This window comes from Rhinichthys klamathensis, unplaced genomic scaffold (assembly GCF_029890125.1).
Source record: "Rhinichthys klamathensis goyatoka isolate OS25496 unplaced genomic scaffold, OSU_Roscu_1.1 h1tg000657l_1, whole genome shotgun sequence".
In the NCBI taxonomy this organism is placed as follows: domain Eukaryota; kingdom Metazoa; phylum Chordata; class Actinopteri; order Cypriniformes; family Leuciscidae; genus Rhinichthys; species Rhinichthys klamathensis.
The window spans coordinates 1-17,500 of NW_026607100.1; the positions used below are offsets into that span (position 1 = coordinate 1).

A 17,500-nucleotide genomic window follows, 5' to 3' on the forward strand; every position below is an offset into this window, starting at 1 on the left:
TTTATTTACTTTTTGATTATAGACATGACTTAAACTGCTGTAAATCTTGAATGCTTTAAAGCACAGACTGAAGTTTGATCTCTTTTCAAAGACGACACTTGGCAGATTATTGCTGAAGTGAAAAAAGTTTTAAAAAGAGAACTTAAAAAAGTCAGAATTTTATGTGTATTGTTATGAAAAATGCACAAAAATACTATTTTAAATTTGTATATGAAATGTATGTTCAAGATCACGTTTTACTCTAAAACTACAAATCAAAGCCATAAATCTAATCAAGTGTGTTACAAATTTGAGCTTGAAACTTCAAAAAATGAGCTTTCAGTGAGGACCATTTTAGCTTTTTGAATCATGTCCATTCATGTTTTGTGTGTGTGTGTGTGTGTTCACATAGCAAGTGCCAAAACCTTTACCAAGTTTTTTGTTGTTGTTATTTTAACACCCAACACTTTGGTGTGTCCACTTTATTTGCCATTAAAGCCTGCAAAGCCAGAGAATTAAATGTTCCTTCCAAAAAAGTGAATATTGTTCATAGGAAAGCAGCAATTAATTGCTATTTGAATCAATTAATTTAACAGATTATTTTATTCAAAGCTACTCACAAGTGAAGAATGCTGCAACTAAAGCCATTCATCCTATATAGTGACACAGTCAGTGTGTTTACACTTAATATCGAGCTACAGTCTTCTTTTGTGTGTGTGTGTGTGTGTGTGTGTGTGTGTGTCAGGCTACAGTCTTCATCTGTTGTTTCTGACACAATGCATAATCAAATATTTGACGGAATTAAATACACGCCGCGTATAACTTCTGTATTTCAGGGGATGCGCACAGTGCCAAGACCGATTGTAATTTGATTAATATGTACACATCTCGATGCTTCAATCTCTTTATCCAGGTCTGCAAGTCCGACTTTGCAAAAAAAAGTTTTTAAAAAGACAAATTATCGCTTTAGTCTGGCTGAAATCAAACTTTAAGTGCATGTAGACATTCTGTGTAACCCGAGAAGTGCCATAAAAAGCCTAATAATAAGCACCAAAACCGTTCTGTGTATGACAGAGATCCTGACCTGAGGATTCGGGGTGAACGGACACCAGAGAACGACTCCCTCAGGGATACACAGCGCTCACAGCAGCCGATATTGATCCAGGGGTCAAAGGTCAGGCCTGAGAGACTGTGTGAGGTTGTTGGGATGGTAATTTGTGAGGTCAGTTCTTTAGCATAAACTGTGAATGTAGGACAGGCCCACACGACCAGTAATGGAACAATATTAAACTTTATCACAAATGAGTAAATGAGAAAGTGATTTGTTGCGAACGAATTGCTGCTGTTGTTTATCCGTGGTGTGATTCCTTGACCCAATGTCTTTCATATGGCACACACACACACATGACAAATACTGTGACAAATGCCCCAGAACAAACATTCACATTTTGAGAGGAAGTGACAAACAGCCACATTAAACAAAAACCCTCACACTAGCCTTCCTCACAGCAGAACACTAATGAGCTTATTCTCTAAACACAACCTGCCCATACACTCACACACACAACTAATGCTAACAACTCATTGATGGCATTGGGCAAACCATTGTGGGGTGTTCAGTTTGGTTAGCAGGGTGTGTATATGTAGCCTAATGTATGTGCAAAAAATATGTTCATGATTTATCACAATTATTTATCTTTCGTCAAATCAAATAGATAATTAATGTGGTTCAGAAAACATCATATTTTGAGTTTTTATTTACTACTAAACCAATCTCCATTGTATTAACTCATTTTTTTTATTTCAATGAACTCAAAAAAGTAAGTTACCTGGTTGCCTTAAAATTGTAAGTTAAACCAACAATAATGTTTTTACAGTGTACTTTACATTTGTTTGTGTATTCAGTTTCATTCATCAAATAGCCTATTTCACACAATATAGCTAATTATTGGTAACACTTTACAATAAGGTTCATTAGTTAACATTAGTTATTACCTAACATGAACAAGCAATACATTTGTAATAAACTTTGTTAATGCTACAGTTGATAAAAATTCCAGCTGTGCATTGTTTATTCATGTTATTCACAGTGCATTAACTAATGTTAACAAATACAACATTTGAATTGAATATTAGTAAATGTAAGAAGTAATTGTTCATTCTTAGTTCATGTTAACTTAAGAAACCTTATTGTAAAGTGTTACCTAGCCCTATTATTATTAATCTAAACTACAAAGTTATAGTAGGCCTATAGCAGATGTTGTATTAGGAGAGCATTTTGGCATGAAATGACAACGCATTACAAGTGGAAATATCCGATTAAAGCCGGCATTGAAAAGGCGTTGCTCTTTTAAGCGCCTTTACATCCCCGTTGTCCCGCTGTGAATGCTTTCCTTCGCTGTGATCCTCTCTCTGCTGGCCGATGGCCTCCTGTGGCCTCGAAGAGCCAGATCTCCAGTCTTCTGCTCGCTGCGGCCGCGGAGCGTCTCTGCGCTGAGAGCCGCGTCGCGCTGATTGAAGTCCCGACCACCCGCGACGCCTCGCCCAGCGGGGTAAGAGTTTAGGGGACGCATGGAATAATTATGATGTTATTTAAGGGTGATTTACAACACAAGACCGCGTTTGGGCCGCCGCGGAACTGTTTTCCTGTCACAGGTGGATCTGGATGATTGTTATGCTGGGTGCCCACATATTAAAAGCCCATTGTTTTCACTCAAATATCACTCACGCGGTGCTTAAACTGTTTTATAGGCTAGGTTTCAAGCAGTAAAACAATTATCAAACTAAAGAAAAACAATTAGTTTTGGAATATTGCAAGTAAGCCTAATAAATTAAAAACCTATAGGCTAAAAACAACTTGCACCAATCTAATGCAAAATACCCTTGTCTTGAGAGAACAGGTTTTCCATTTACCATTTGTCTTGATGTGGTTTTATTAAGTGTGGATATTACGAGTTCAGTCCCTGTGACAGCTTCTCCATATAACAGCCAGCCCAGTCTCCCTATTAGACAGTCATAAATAACACAAACATATTGCTGTAATTTGCCCTGCAATTAAAACAATTACATGGCTGTTATTTATAGTAAAGTTGCATGGTAATTGGCAGTTAGTGTTATCAGCTGATTGGGACCTGATTGTATCTTTTCTATTTTATAGCAAAGAAATTGTGGTGTACAGTGTCTACCAAAACTATTTGGACTTATTCCACATAACAAAATGTCGAACTGGCATTGATTTTAAAGGATAGCACAAGCTTACCTTTCAAGCAAATATTTCACTAAGAAGTTGGTGTTAAATCAGATATAAAGAGGATACCTGGAAATGTGTTACTTTTTTCTCCATTTAGTCTGTAAAAGTATACTTTTAGATTATAATCTTTGAATATTAATTTATTTTGTTTTATGATTTTTTTTTACCAATACCAACCCCTATTAACCCCTTCCTCGGATTCTTATTTCATTGTAAGCATTAAATATGAAAAAATTGTTTTGTTATTTTAAATTAACAAACAATTATTGTGAGTTGGTTGAATCCAAATCAAATTATAACCCAGAAGTTAAACGTTGATTTTTCTATATACCTGTCATGTAAACCCAATATTTACACAGACACTTAAAACTTCTACTTTAAATGATTAATCATTATTGTTTTAAAAACATGATCCAAGGACAATGTCATCCCATATTTAAAATGAACAATGCTGACATTTAGTAATGAAAAAATATACTCTGTCCCACACTATCTGTATTCACCCTCTATTTATAAGGAAGACATGGACTTTTAGTGGCTATTTTGAGGCATTCTGGTTATCAAACATAAGTGGAACATAACCTTTACAACAACTAGTTAGTTTTTAGGACAACTGGGAATTTAAACTGCCTTCCACTATAAAATCACCTTCACACCATAAAATGCAAATATGGCTAAAGTTAGTTCTGAGAAAATGTCTTTCATTTGTTTGCAGATGCCATTTGCTTCGATACATTTTAAAATCCGACAAATGTTTTTTGGGGACACTGTATATGAATGAGGCGGTGTTGTGTAGCATATGATGTGACGCGTGTGTAGTGGAGAATGATAACGCGTGTGTGTGTAAAATTCTCCAGTGCAACCCAGACAGATCTGCTCCACACTATAGCCTACTCATAATCAGACAAAATGATTTTACACCAGACTAGCGATGATGAAACTCGGTAAGCACGGTGTGTGTGTGTGAGAAAGAGAAACAGAGCGTCCTTCAGATAAAACCAAAGGCTCTGCGTTTGTAATGCGCGAGTGTGTGTGTGTGTGTGTGTGTGATGCGCGAGCGTGTGTGTGATAAGGAGGTGGGGGTGAGAGACCCCGTTGTGTTTTGACCCCCTAAACAACTCCCAGTCTCCATCTCTCTCTCTCTCTCTCTCTCTCTCTCTCTCTCTCTCTCTCTCTCTCTCTCTCTCTCTCTCTCTCTCTCTCTCTCTCTCTCTCTGGTTTAAAGCTCCATCGCTCATCGCGGAGAGACGCATTCGAGCTCAACGCCTCGCTTCATGGACATCGATAGCGCGCGAAGGACGCGACATCATCTGAAACGCGCCGCTAACGCTGGATACTCGGCCCGCGTCACGCTTCTGCTGCTACAGTCTTCTTAAGGTGGGGGATCTTTACGCCTTCTCATCATATCCTCATATTCATAATACAAGCCAATTTACACAACCATAACATTTACGTGGATGTAATCATCGGTTATGGATATAATAACATTAGGCATATGCGTTTCTCACTCTAGCACAGCAACACTTGCGCTGTTATTTTGGTGGATACTTTTTTTAAGTGAAATGAGCTACTCTCATATGCGAGATGTGCTCGCGTTTATTTAATAATGTCCACAAAATCTCAAATGCTTTGTGGACCGGAATATGACTATGGTATCAGTATGTTTATGTTACAATGCTCATTTTCTGAACGCTTTATTTCTTCTAGAGAGTGTCTTATCCGCCGCGGGTGTGTGTTGTCCTCCGTCAGTGAGTGTGTGAGCTCGGCTTCCGTATCGCATGGAGAAGAGGGTAGGTCCTGTTTCTTCCCTTGCTTTTACAGATCCATTTTCCTGCTGTTATGATGCAAAGCTAGTGTTTGATCCTGTAGTGTGGATGTTCATAACAAATAAACACGCATAACAAAAAGAGAACTATAGCTATACAAACAGTGTATGTTGTCTAAAATACAAAAAGTTACTTCCTATTTTGCAATTGTTAAATTTTTGGAGGACACTTTATAATAACTTACATTATTAATTCAGTTGTAAACCTTATTCTATTACGTAATGTTTAATAGATTTGTTAATGTGCATTCAAATAGTAAGAATCTTTTTATATATATATTTGCAATAATTTGCATGTAGCTAGGCCTACATTTATTTGGCAGACAGTTGCGTTTCCGAAGGCGCTCACACTCCTCTGCTCAGTTTATCCTCCTGAAATCAATGCGCTGTATTGAACATGCAGAAGGCCAGCCTGAGACTGAGTGTAGGAGAGGCGGATGAAGTGTGTAAGTAGGTCAACTTTTGTGCTACAGTGAGCGGCCTAATGGAAACTCTTCTTGGGTTCTGTGTGTCTTCTTCCGAATGGGAGTTAAGATCCTGTTAATTTGGCATCAGTCTGTGCGATCTCAAACACAAGCTCTCATATCTGTCCCTGCAACCACATCAAGAATAGTTTTTCATTGGTGAATTCCGCAAAATGAATGGGATATATTTTGCATGCTGTTCAACGTCACGTCTGGGTTTTTAAATTTTAGTAAAGTATACATTCACTGCTCATTTATTTATAAAAAGCATTGCCGCAGGATACACAATTACATACCGGGGTTTTTATATTTAAATATATTCAGTTGGTTTGAAACTGAGACTGCAGTGCTTAATAGTTTGTCTATAATAACTTTAATTATTCACACTAATAGTCGTTATATGATTACCAGTTCAAATACAGTATGTGCATCAAAGTTTGATGATATTTCCGTCAATGGAATCCAGCTTTATCTATGAATGTATGGTAACACTTTACAATAAGATCTCATTAGTTATCATGTATTTAACATGAACTAACAATGAGCAATACATTTGTTACTGTATCTGTTCATCTTTATTAATGTTAGTTAATACAAATACAGCTGTTCATTGTTTGTTCATGTTAGTTCACGGTGCAATAACTAATGTAAACAAATACAACCTTCGATTTTAATAACGTATTAGTTAACTAATATTAATAAATGCTGAAGAAGTATTGTTCATTATTTGTTGAGGAATGGTAGTTATGGTAGTTAACTAATGTTAACCAATAAACCCTATTGTAAAGTGTTACCGAATGCATTACAGCTGCTTATAATTTCCAGCACTGCATCAACCGTTTATCAAATGTAATTCTTTGGATCCTTTATGTGTTTAACTGCTTCTTAACTGATCGTTGTAACGCAGTAATGATGACTGATGTGACAATCTTACATAGTCCGTCTTCATAATGGGCCTACTTATCATTTTAGCTCAAAACTATTTTTTTAATTTTTAGTTAATTCATTTTATTATGAGCGTTGGTAGCAGCCAGTGCACTAATTATTAGTTTCACATATAAAATATGTATATATTTTTTCATAACAGCATGTTCATTGGATATATTTTAAAAGACTGTGAAACCCAAAATTGCTTTCTCTGTTTGCAACTTCAAAAATGAAGCCGAATGAAACTGGTGTTAACGTAGTGCGCTAAAAAACAAAAGATGTTCATGGTGAGCATAAGAATATGAGCATGGTTTATATGCAATGTAATTTGCAGAGGTTATGGCTTACATTAAATAACGTTATTAGTAATGATAATACAACTTCCATCTGAATAACAGGTGAGCAGTCATTGGGAACGGTTCAAAATGAATTTAATAGTTAGATGTTTTCTGATTATTCAATAATCATGTTGTTTTCTGATCATATATCTGACGACAGCATTATTCAGAAAGATCACTTTAAAATCACCTAATTAGTATAAAAATAAAGGCTGGATGACTTTATGTAATTGTATGTAAGGCTGTTAATTATAAATCAGTTTTCTGTGTAGTTTATGTCCCTGGGTGAATGTTGCTTGGCACTGAAAAAATCGCACATCAAAGCCTCTCCGCATCCAGTGTTTATTAAGGAGGAGATACAATTATCAGCGACTTCAAACAGCCTTTCATACTCTACTGTACAGTCAATGCTGTGTAAACTCCACACACACACACACACACACACACACACACACACACACACACACACACACACACACACACACACACACACACACACACACAGCACAGTTCACACTAACATAAGGCTGAATCAGGCCATGTCTTATCTTTGAGTCTCGTCTCGTCCCGTGTCTCGTGTCTAGTATGAGGAGTTGGTGCAGTACCCAGGCTCTGACGGCATGCCTGTGGGAGGGTACCGGGACGTCATGAGGTCACTTCCTCCGCATCACTACGGCCACACGGTGCCCGACTCCCTGAAACACCACCGGGACCTGATCTACGGGTGAGAGTCGCCATCTGTTTCCTCACGCCACACATGTAGGAGCGCTGCACACTAAGCCTTCAAATCCTGGGCAGTTTTCATGAATTTGTAATTATGGCATTGTACAAGTTCAAGTGATTTTGCTCACTTGAAGTTTAAATAATTACACAGTATTTTTCACTTTTTCACACGAGGCCTATTTTTAGGGTAATGCAAACCCATATGGGTAGCACATTTCTTTCTCTTTTTTATTTTCTGGTGAAGATACAAAGTATTTTAGTTCAAGGGCAACTAAATGAATAAGTAAAGGTGTTCATAAGGTATCAACTCTTTCCCCGTCAGCGTTAAAAAGAAAGAAAGTTGTCAGCCACTGCAAGCATTTTTAGGCATTTTCACAAAATCTTCATGTCCCCCAGAATATTCTGTTGCATGAACATCTCAACATGCAATATATCAAAAGAAAGAATAGACCCTCTGCTTTGAATGAGGCCAGAATAAAATGTTTTTGTTTTTTATGTGGGTAAGTTTCATTATAAAAAAGCATCTTTTTGAGCAAAAAGCTGAGAAAATCTCGTAAAAAAAAAAAAGACATTCAGATCAGATTCAGAAAGATGATCAAAACATAGATGGAGTAGATCGAGTCCATCAACACCAAAGCTTCACAGTCCTGGGTCGATATTTCATTCATTTACAATAGGCAGTTTTGATTTATATGCTGTTTAATGTTGATGATCACATTATTTTACGTATGCATCTGCTTTTATAAGATATTGCTGGTTTCTGCTAATTTCAGAAGTGCTCTTTCAGAAGACGTGTTATAGCGCCCCCTACCGTATAACAGTGAAAACACCAAAAGCAGGAAATGTCCAACAATGGCGGGGAAAGAGTTAAACGATGTCATTTATGCATTTTACTGTTCAAGTGCTTCCACTGAGAACGATACAAATTCGCCAGCCCTCAAACCCACAAAATGTAGTATTTTCAACACACAATGTTTGCAAACTACAATGTTTATTCACAATTCACAATTAAAAACTTAACAGCGTCTTGAAAAGTCAGAAAGGTGAAGTGTCATTTTCGCACCACTAGTGGCACCAATTGGAATTGCAAAAATAAGAACTGTTTTCAGACAGGTTTTCCAAACACTCCCATTGGTCAGACACATATTGGTCCGGCCCCCAAACTCACGCCATTGGTTTAGTTGAGCCAGTGTTGCTGTGTTGGGCTACTCATCAAACAAACAATGTTTTGAATTCACCTTAGAGCCATTTTAGCCAGATTTTGGGGAAGTCAACCTACAAATAGTTTACTTATAGTTGTCTATCCACACTAATCTGAGATAGGAGAAAGGATATAATATCAAAACTATCACTCCCTTCAAGAAAATCTGAAATGATTGCGACATTGTGGTGGCATTAATTTGTGTTCATCACATAAATCAAAGCTGTTTTGCAGTTTTCACCCTGCAGTGTTGTCTTACATGGAGCGTATGTGTGTGTTGATTCGCAGTCATCCTCTGTTTCCACTCCTGGCTCTGGTATTTGAAAAGTGTGAACTTGCCACCTGCTCACCACGAGACTCCGCCTCCATGTCAAACTCCGCCCACCTCCACGGCATGACCAATCACAGCGACGTCTGCTCCTCTGACTCGTTCAACGATGACATCGCAGTCTTTGCCAAACAAGTGAGGAACTCATGTTGGGTTTGCATGTTTTAGGAAAACATGAATTTTTAAAAATACTGTACAAACTGTATATTCTATCCCCTACCCCTAAACCAACCCCTCATAGAAAAGTAATAAGCATAATTTAGTATGATTTATAAGCTGTTTTCCTCATGGGGACCAAAAAATGTCTTGAACTACACACACACACGCACAAACGGACGTTCACACACAGGGATCTGCAACTCCTTGTCTAGTTTAAAATGTCAAATGTGACAGGCTTGTGTCTTGTAATGTACTAGAAAAATGCCTGCATAAACATAATGATTTTTTTTCTGTTCACTATTTTAGATTCGATCAGAGAAACCCATCTTTTCATCAAATCCAGAACTGGATAATCTGGTAAAATAATATACATAAGCTTTAAAAAATAAACGGCTTCATGTAATTTTGCAAAGGGTGTAACCATATGATGTCTTTGCACAGATGATCCAGGCCATTCAAGTTCTACGGTTTCATCTATTAGAGCTAGAAAAGGTATGTTTGGTCTCCTGTATTACACGATGAGTGTTTTTAAAGATTACCCTTCAATAAAGCAATATGGTGATACAATGATATAGTGATGGTATCAGATGAGAATAATATGGCACTTTTTGGTAATTTATTATCAGTACTGATGAGAACAGTAATATTTAGATGGTAATATAAATTACTTCAAAGAACATTATTATGGTACATGTTTTAAAAAATTGTTTTATGGTAACACATGACCAAAACCATTACCTTAATACCATGTCAGAAAATCCCACCATACCATGGTACATTTGGTTACCCAGCAAGCAATAGCCGTCAGTTCCCCGTCTAGGTTAACTATAGACCCGATATAGTCCGGCTATGAGTAACCCACATCTAGCCAAAATAACCTTGAATTTGGTTACATGTCGTTTTTGCCAAAATAACCTGCGAGATGTATGATATTCCATCATATAAGCAAAGTAAAGAGTGATTGCAAGGTGTTTGGTTTCATTTCTCTGACATGTTCTGTGTGTATGACTATTCTATTCTTGGGCGATGGTTTAGACCTCTATTACATTTTCACTGACAGCCCAAATGTAGCCTTGTTTTAGCCTAGAGTCTCTGTTTCAATTTGCTTTTTGAAAATTGCTTTCTGGGTACTTTTGTAATTTTTCCAGTTTCCAGATATTGCATTTAATGTGTGATATTTCTTAAATGAAAATCCTGTTAAAATTTACTCCCCTCATGTCATTTCAAACCCCTTTTATTATTTTTATTTCCTTATTTCATGATATCCTTCAGAAAATCTCATGCACGCTTCCCCATATTAAAAGTTTTAATATGGGTAAGCGTGCATGAGATTTTCTGAAGGATATCATGAAATAAGGAAATAAAAATTTATTTAAAACGTGGCAACTTTGCATGTTTTGAAACCGACCCTTCTCTCTCTCTCTCTGTGCTGTAAAAACGGCATTAACATTCTTGCAGAGTGAATGGATGTCAATGAGTCTATTTTCTCCTCTAGGTTCATGACCTCTGTGATAACTTCTGTCATCGCTACATCACCTGTCTAAAGGGCAAGATGCCCACTGATCTGGTGCTGGAGGACCGGGACGGGGGATCCAAATCTGACATGGAAGATTTCACTGGTTCTTGCACCAATCTGTCAGAACAAGTGAGTCCAGGGTGTTAGTGGTTTTAAAGCCATTTTTTCTTTGTCTGTTCACTCGACGGCCATATTTACTGTTTTGGGCATCCAAGACCAAGTCCTGTCTACACAAATGTGAATCCTGAAATCTCAAAAGCTGCTTGCTGAGCTCACTGTAGACCTTATTCACAGCAGCAGCGCCATCTTTGATTTTTAATGGGATTGAAAGCGAGGCTTTGAGGGACAGACATGCATCTCTTCAGTGTGTTGTGCTGTTATTTACGGTTACTTTTTGGATTGTTCTGCTGACGAAACACCACAAAACTATCTTTCCAGGAAATGTCAGTAGACAAAAAACCCTAGCTGTGGAAAATGAGAAGTGATCTGGACGCTTTATACAGGTTTTCTGAAAACCCATTGAAAACACGGCAAGTGTTTCACACACAGCCTCGCTTTCATACATGTCATGGCGCTGCTCTGAATAAGGTCTATTAGATAACATATTTTAAATCAGCAGCTAAATCTGACATGAACTATCTCATAAATGTTGATTCTTATGAAAGTGAAGTGAAAGCGACGTGTAGAATTTGTGCTCTTTTCACCAATCCAAACACACACACACACACACAGCAGTGAGTATAAATGTATTTGTGTGAGTACCCAGACAGCACCATAGTGTCGGTCCAGATCCGGCCCACATCTGGTACATGTGGATCCAATGCGTACCAGATTGGGGCCGGATCCGGATGTTGCTGTCTGAGTATAAACGCAGCAGTTAAGCATATTTATGCTCAAATAGCATTAAAAATAGCCAATGCGCATGTGCGGTCCTGCGCGCGTCTCAAAACACTGACTGTTTCTATAGCAAACGAGCTTCTAACGATCTGATGACTTCATCAATCGGCGATTGGCTCTTTTATCTAGAAGGCGGGGCTTGTTTCACCAGATATTCTGCCTTTCTCCCATTCATACTAATATGAGTGCAGCGTCTTTCTGTATCTAAAGTCTTTGGTTGTTTCCTCTTATTGTGTGTGTGTTCCTCTGATCTAGAATCAGTCTTGGTTGCGGGACCCAGATGAGTGTGTGTCGACCCCCTCGGGCACCCCGAGCGCCTCCTGTGGCCTCACCTCACACAGCGCAGAGAACTGCAGTGATGCCGGTAGCCATTTTACACACAATCAAGTACTGGTTACACTGCATACTGTTCTCTTCAAATATTTTGTGAATTGTATAAACTAGATGCAGTAATGAATGTTTACAGTAGTAGTAGGCCTATGCATGTTTAATTCAATGACTAGCGTCCTGTTATTATCGGTCCGATCTGATGGGATATTTCATTGTGGGGTTTCAGGTGATGGATTGGATGGGAGTGTGGCATCGCCCAGCACAGGAGAAGAAGACGAAACGGACAGAGACAGACGAAACAACAAGAAAAGAGGAATCTTTCCCAAAGTTGCAACGAACATTATGAGAGCATGGCTCTTTCAGCACCTGTCGGTAAGATAGAAAACCAATTTATTTATTTACAGTAAAAAACATACTTGAACACTTTTCTTTTTGTGTTCTGTTGAGAGAAAAAAAATCAGGTTTGGAATGACATGAGGAAAATGAATAAGAGTGAGCTCTTTTTTTATCCATTGTGATGAAAAGTATGGTTACAATGGTACATTTACACTCACCGGCCACTTTATTAGGTACACCTGTCCAACTGCTCGTTAACACTTAATTTCTAAGCAGCCAATCACATGGCGGCAACTCAGTGCATTTAGGCATGTAGACATGGTCAAGACAATCTCCTGCAGTTCAAACCGAGCATCAGTATGGGGAAGAAAGTTGATTTGAGTGACTTTGAACGTGGCATGATTGTTGGTGCCAGAAGGGCTGGTCTGAGTATTTCAGAAACTGCTAATCTACTGGGATTTTCACGCACAACCATCTCTAGGGTTTACAGAGAATGGTCCGAAAAAGAAAAAACATCCAGTGAGCGGCAGTTCTGTGGGCGGAAATGCCTTGTTAATGCCAGAGGTCAGAGGAGAATGGCCAGACTGGTTCCAGCTGATAGAAGGGCAACAGTGACTGAAATAACCACTCGTTACAACCGAGGTATGCAGCAAAGCATTTGTGAAGCCACAACACGCACAACCTTGAGGCGGATGGGCTACAACAGCAGAAGACTCCACCGGGTACCACTCATCTCCACTACAAATAGGAAAAAGAGGCTACAATTTGCAAGAGCTCACCAAAATTGAACAGTTGAAGACTGGAAAAATGTTGCCTGGTCTGATGAGTCTCGATTTCTGTTGAGACATTCAGATGTTAGAGTCAGAATTTGGCGTAAACAGAATGAGAACATGGAACCATCATGCCTTGTTACCACTGTGCAGGCTGGTGGTGGTGGTGTAATGGTGTGGGGGATGTTTTCCTGGCACACTTTAGGCCCCTTAGTGCCAATTGGGCATCGTTTAAATGCCACGGCCTACCTGAGCATTGTTTCTGACCATGTCCATCCCTTTATGGCCACCATGTACCCATCCTCTGATGGCTACTTCCACCATGTCACAAAGCTCTAATCATTTCAAATTGGTTTCTTGAACATGACAATGAGTTCACTGTACTAAAATGGCCTCCACAGTCACCAGATCTCAACCCAATAGAGCATCTTTGGGATGTGGTGGAACGGGAGATTCGCATCATGGATGTGCAGCCGACAAATCTGCGGCAACTGTGTGATGCCATCATGTCAATATGGACCAAACTCCCTGAGGAATGCTTCCAGCACCTTGTTGAATCTATGCCACGAAGAATTGAGGCAGTTCTGAAGGCAAAAGGGGGTCCAACCCGTTACTAGCATGGGGTACCTAATAAAGTGGCCGGTGAGTGTATATAAGGCTTGAAAGAAACAGTAGCATTTGGTGCTAAAATCGGTGGCAGAAAAACAAAGAGCGGAGCTTGAAGAAAAATAAAGGCAACAGAGGAAAGCTAGAAAAACAAGAAGGGATGAAAGGTTTGGAAAAGGTGTAACAAAAATGGACGACTTTATTGACCATCTCAAGTTAATATCTGTGAAATATGAATTTATGAGCTCTTGATGGTCGATGGTTAATAACATTTGAAATGAGTAAAGCTTTTAAAGATATGGTAATGAGCATATGGTAATTGCCAACTAATGAGGCATCTGTAATTACAAATGGTAGAATATCCAGAAGTTACGAATAATAACAAGGATAAAAATTAAAGTGCAAAGAAATCTGACTGAAAAAATATTTATTTAATCAAGTCCCAAAGTGTCACCAGTAACCATTGTTGAGGAGCATGTTTATATGTAAATGCATTTTATATTTATTTTAAAGGAAACAAGTTACATTATTTCATTACTTGTAAAAAGTAACTATTTGTTTTACATTGTTACAAATATATTTGTCAGTATTTAATAATGTGTACTATTTACCAAGTATGCATTATTTTCTTGAAAAATTCATTCTAACTAAATAATGGTGCAAATTCAAAACGCATTGCTTTACTTGTTACTTTCAGGAAGTAATCCGAGTATGTAAATATGAACTGGGTAACAGTGCAGATGCCTATTTCTGTGCGCTCACAAAGGTCACACCACTAACCTAGGCTTAATTGCATTACACACCTTTTGTCCTCTCTCAGCACCCGTACCCGTCTGAAGAACAGAAGAAACAGCTCTCCCTGGACACGGGTCTCACCATACTACAGGTCAACAACTGGTTAGTAATCGCTCTCTCTCTCTAATAATCAACCGCTCTCATTACCTGCCTTCATCTGGGCATATTTACATCATGAGCAATGCAATTCAAAGTTAAAATGTGTGATTTATATTTATATATATTTATTTATATTATATTGTATTTACTTTTTTGTTCTGCATTTTTTTGTGTAAAATGGATTCACATATTCTAATTGTATTGACATTAAATGTGGTTCTTAAATTTGGTCAGCTATTGTTGCATTCATAAAAATAAAAAAAACGATTTGTTCCTGTTGTTCTAATCGTGTGTTTGCTCCTGCTGTCTGCGCTCAGGTTTATAAATGCCAGACGCAGAATAGTCCAGCCAATGATTGACCAGTCAAATCGCTCAGGTAAGATAAAGTTATTCTGCATTTGTGCATGTTTATCTAGGACTTGTTTTACATTCTGATTGTATAGTAAATCAACATTTGTGGCTCTCTGCACTGAATAACACATATTTGTGTGTGTGTGTGTTTAGGCCAGGGTGCCCCGTACAGTCCAGAGGGGGCGGCTCTAGGAGGATATGGGTTGGATGCTCAGACTCATTTAGGTCTTAGGACAGCAGGTGAGAGCATTACTTTCAAAGTTTCTCTTTTGTACTTGGGGGGCAAAAAGTATATTGAGGGTGATGTCTGAAGCAGCATATACTGTATTCAAAATGAACTCTTAGGGCCCTATTTTAACGATCTAAGCTCATGATCTAAAGCGCAGGGCGCAATGCACTTATGGCGCGTCCGAATCCACTTTTGCTAGTTTAACGACGGGAAAAATGGTCGACACACCCGGCGCATGGTCTTAAAGAGTTGTCCCTATTCTCTTCATGAGTAATGGGTTTGTTTTGGGCGTTATTTGCAATAAACCAATCAGAGTCTCATCTCCCATTCCCTTTAAAAGCCAGTTGCGCTCGCGCTATGGCGGATTCGCTATTTACATGGAGGAATTTGCAAGCGGAAAAACTGAACGCTTCTGTAGCGAGGAAACGGATCTGCTCGTGCGCGAGGCTAAAGCGTGAGTAGTCCATCTACGGGACAAAGTGTACGCGCGTTGTGGACCCGCCTATAGGCGCATATTACTCACGCGCTCTTTAAATAACAAAAAAAATACTGCGCCATTGACTTTAGACCAGGTTTTTGTTGGTCAATGCGGCTCAGTCTACTTCAGTTCCTCAAAAAACGCGCAAACAATGCTCCTGAACGCACCTCGTTTTCAGACCAGCAGCCCATGGGCGCACAAATGGGCGCAAATGCATTTGCTATTTAAACAACATGTCGCAGGTCGTGAAAATGATAACTGCGTCGGGCTGAAACTAGCAAAAAACACTTGCATCGCGTCTGGCTCTGCATTGCACCACGTGTATGATAGGGCCCTTAGTTTCTCCTCTAGTGACAAGTTTTCCATGTATTCAATGTTATACGGTAGGGGGCGCTATTACGCATCTTCTGAAAGAGTACTGAATATCCAGATCCAGATAGAAGCATTGCTTAAGCACATAAATCAAAACTGCCTAATGCTACTGAATGAAATGTCGACCCAGGATGAGTTATAGGACTGTGAAGCTTTGGGGGTGTTGACATGTTTTTTCTGCCACTTCCTTATTCTGTGTCAGTCCAACACATGACATCATCTAAAGCAGTCTAGGACTAGGGTGATGTACCTGTTCCCAGGATTGACTCTTTCTCTCTTCCTCCACTGTCAGGGCTTCAGGGAATGCCCACGGATTACCCCGGGGCCCTCCTGCCCCAGCCGGGATACCCCCACGCCGGCCCGTCCCTGCACCCCTACCCCGGCCCCCACACCGCCATGCTGCTCCACCCACCCCCCCACAGCCACCCCGCCGAACCCCTCATAGGACAAGGCCTGGACATTCACGCCCACTAACCGAAACTGGGACGCCTCTCACCAAACTTCAGTCCACACATAATGACTCTGAGAATGTCTTAAATGCACTGACCTGGCATCATATTAATGTATCGAAACTTCCACTCAATGCTCATCTCAAATGCCTGACAGACTTGTTACATTCCTCATCTGCTCTCCTCATGACAATGCTCTGAATGCACTGCACCCAATACATCTAACCACTAGTTTCAATGCACATCGCAGCGTTCGATTGAGTGTACCCATGTCTTCCTATGGCCTTAGGGGGGAGTGAGCTGAGATCTCCCTTCATCGAACATTAAGGCCTTCATCGCCTTTCTTGCCTTGCCTCCGAAAACCCTCTCGAGGAGCACAACTGGAAACACACAGGATATACCTCCTCAGCCAGGACCCGAGAAAAGCAGAGGTCCTGAGATAGTCTTCTGTTCTGTTGCACCGAATCCTTATAACTGCTGAACATGCTTAATAAAATCTAAGGGTGAAGCTCATGAAACAAGGTCTCGTTTCACCCCAAAATAAAAAATTTAGAGATTTAGAGAAAATTAAGATTTCTTTCTCAAATAATTAAGGAATCATTTTGCATTGTGATATTATTTTCAGAACTAATAATTGCATTTCCCCTCCCAATAGTGACTCTTATTAGTTTCCCATTGGTGTAATAAAGTTTTTCTGGGGAACAAAAATATCATTCTTATTTTGGAGCTTATTTTTGGATTCTTTTATTTTATTTCTTTTGATTTGGGGGTGAAACTTATGGCATGGTGAAGGAAGGAAGGAATGTCCCTTTAGGAACAGATTTTGACAAGTTCTTGAGAGGTTTCATGAGCTTTACCTGTTAAAAGTCAGCCAAGAGTCTTTGTCTTCCTAGCCGAGGGCCGTCACATGCATTTCTCTCAGTTCTTCTCCTTACAAGTCAGTCTCACTTTTATACATTATTTAATTACAAATGTATGTTAATTGTTTTCGTTTGTATTTATCTGCGTCAGAAATACGGCTAAAGTTACAATAATCCGAGTGCCACGTTTTTTGGAATATCTGGATTGGATAAAGAAG

At 39.2% G+C, this 17,500-nt stretch overlaps 1 protein-coding gene across 1 annotated transcript; it reads left to right on the plus strand.

Moving 5' to 3' along the window:
• Positions 1–4,930: 4,930 nt before the first annotated feature.
• meis3 (myeloid ecotropic viral integration site 3) lies at positions 4,931–16,964 on the plus strand. The gene is made up of 12 exons (XM_056241634.1): positions 4,931–5,019; positions 7,368–7,507; positions 8,996–9,170; positions 9,501–9,551; positions 9,636–9,686; positions 10,690–10,839; positions 11,863–11,971; positions 12,164–12,309; positions 14,470–14,546; positions 14,861–14,919; positions 15,048–15,134; positions 16,266–16,964. Exons 1-12 carry the CDS (start codon positions 5,008–5,010, stop codon positions 16,445–16,447), a joined length of 1,239 nt encoding a protein of 412 aa, XP_056097609.1. The 5' UTR covers positions 4,931–5,007; the 3' UTR covers positions 16,448–16,964.
• The last annotated feature ends 536 nt before the right edge of the window (positions 16,965–17,500 follow it).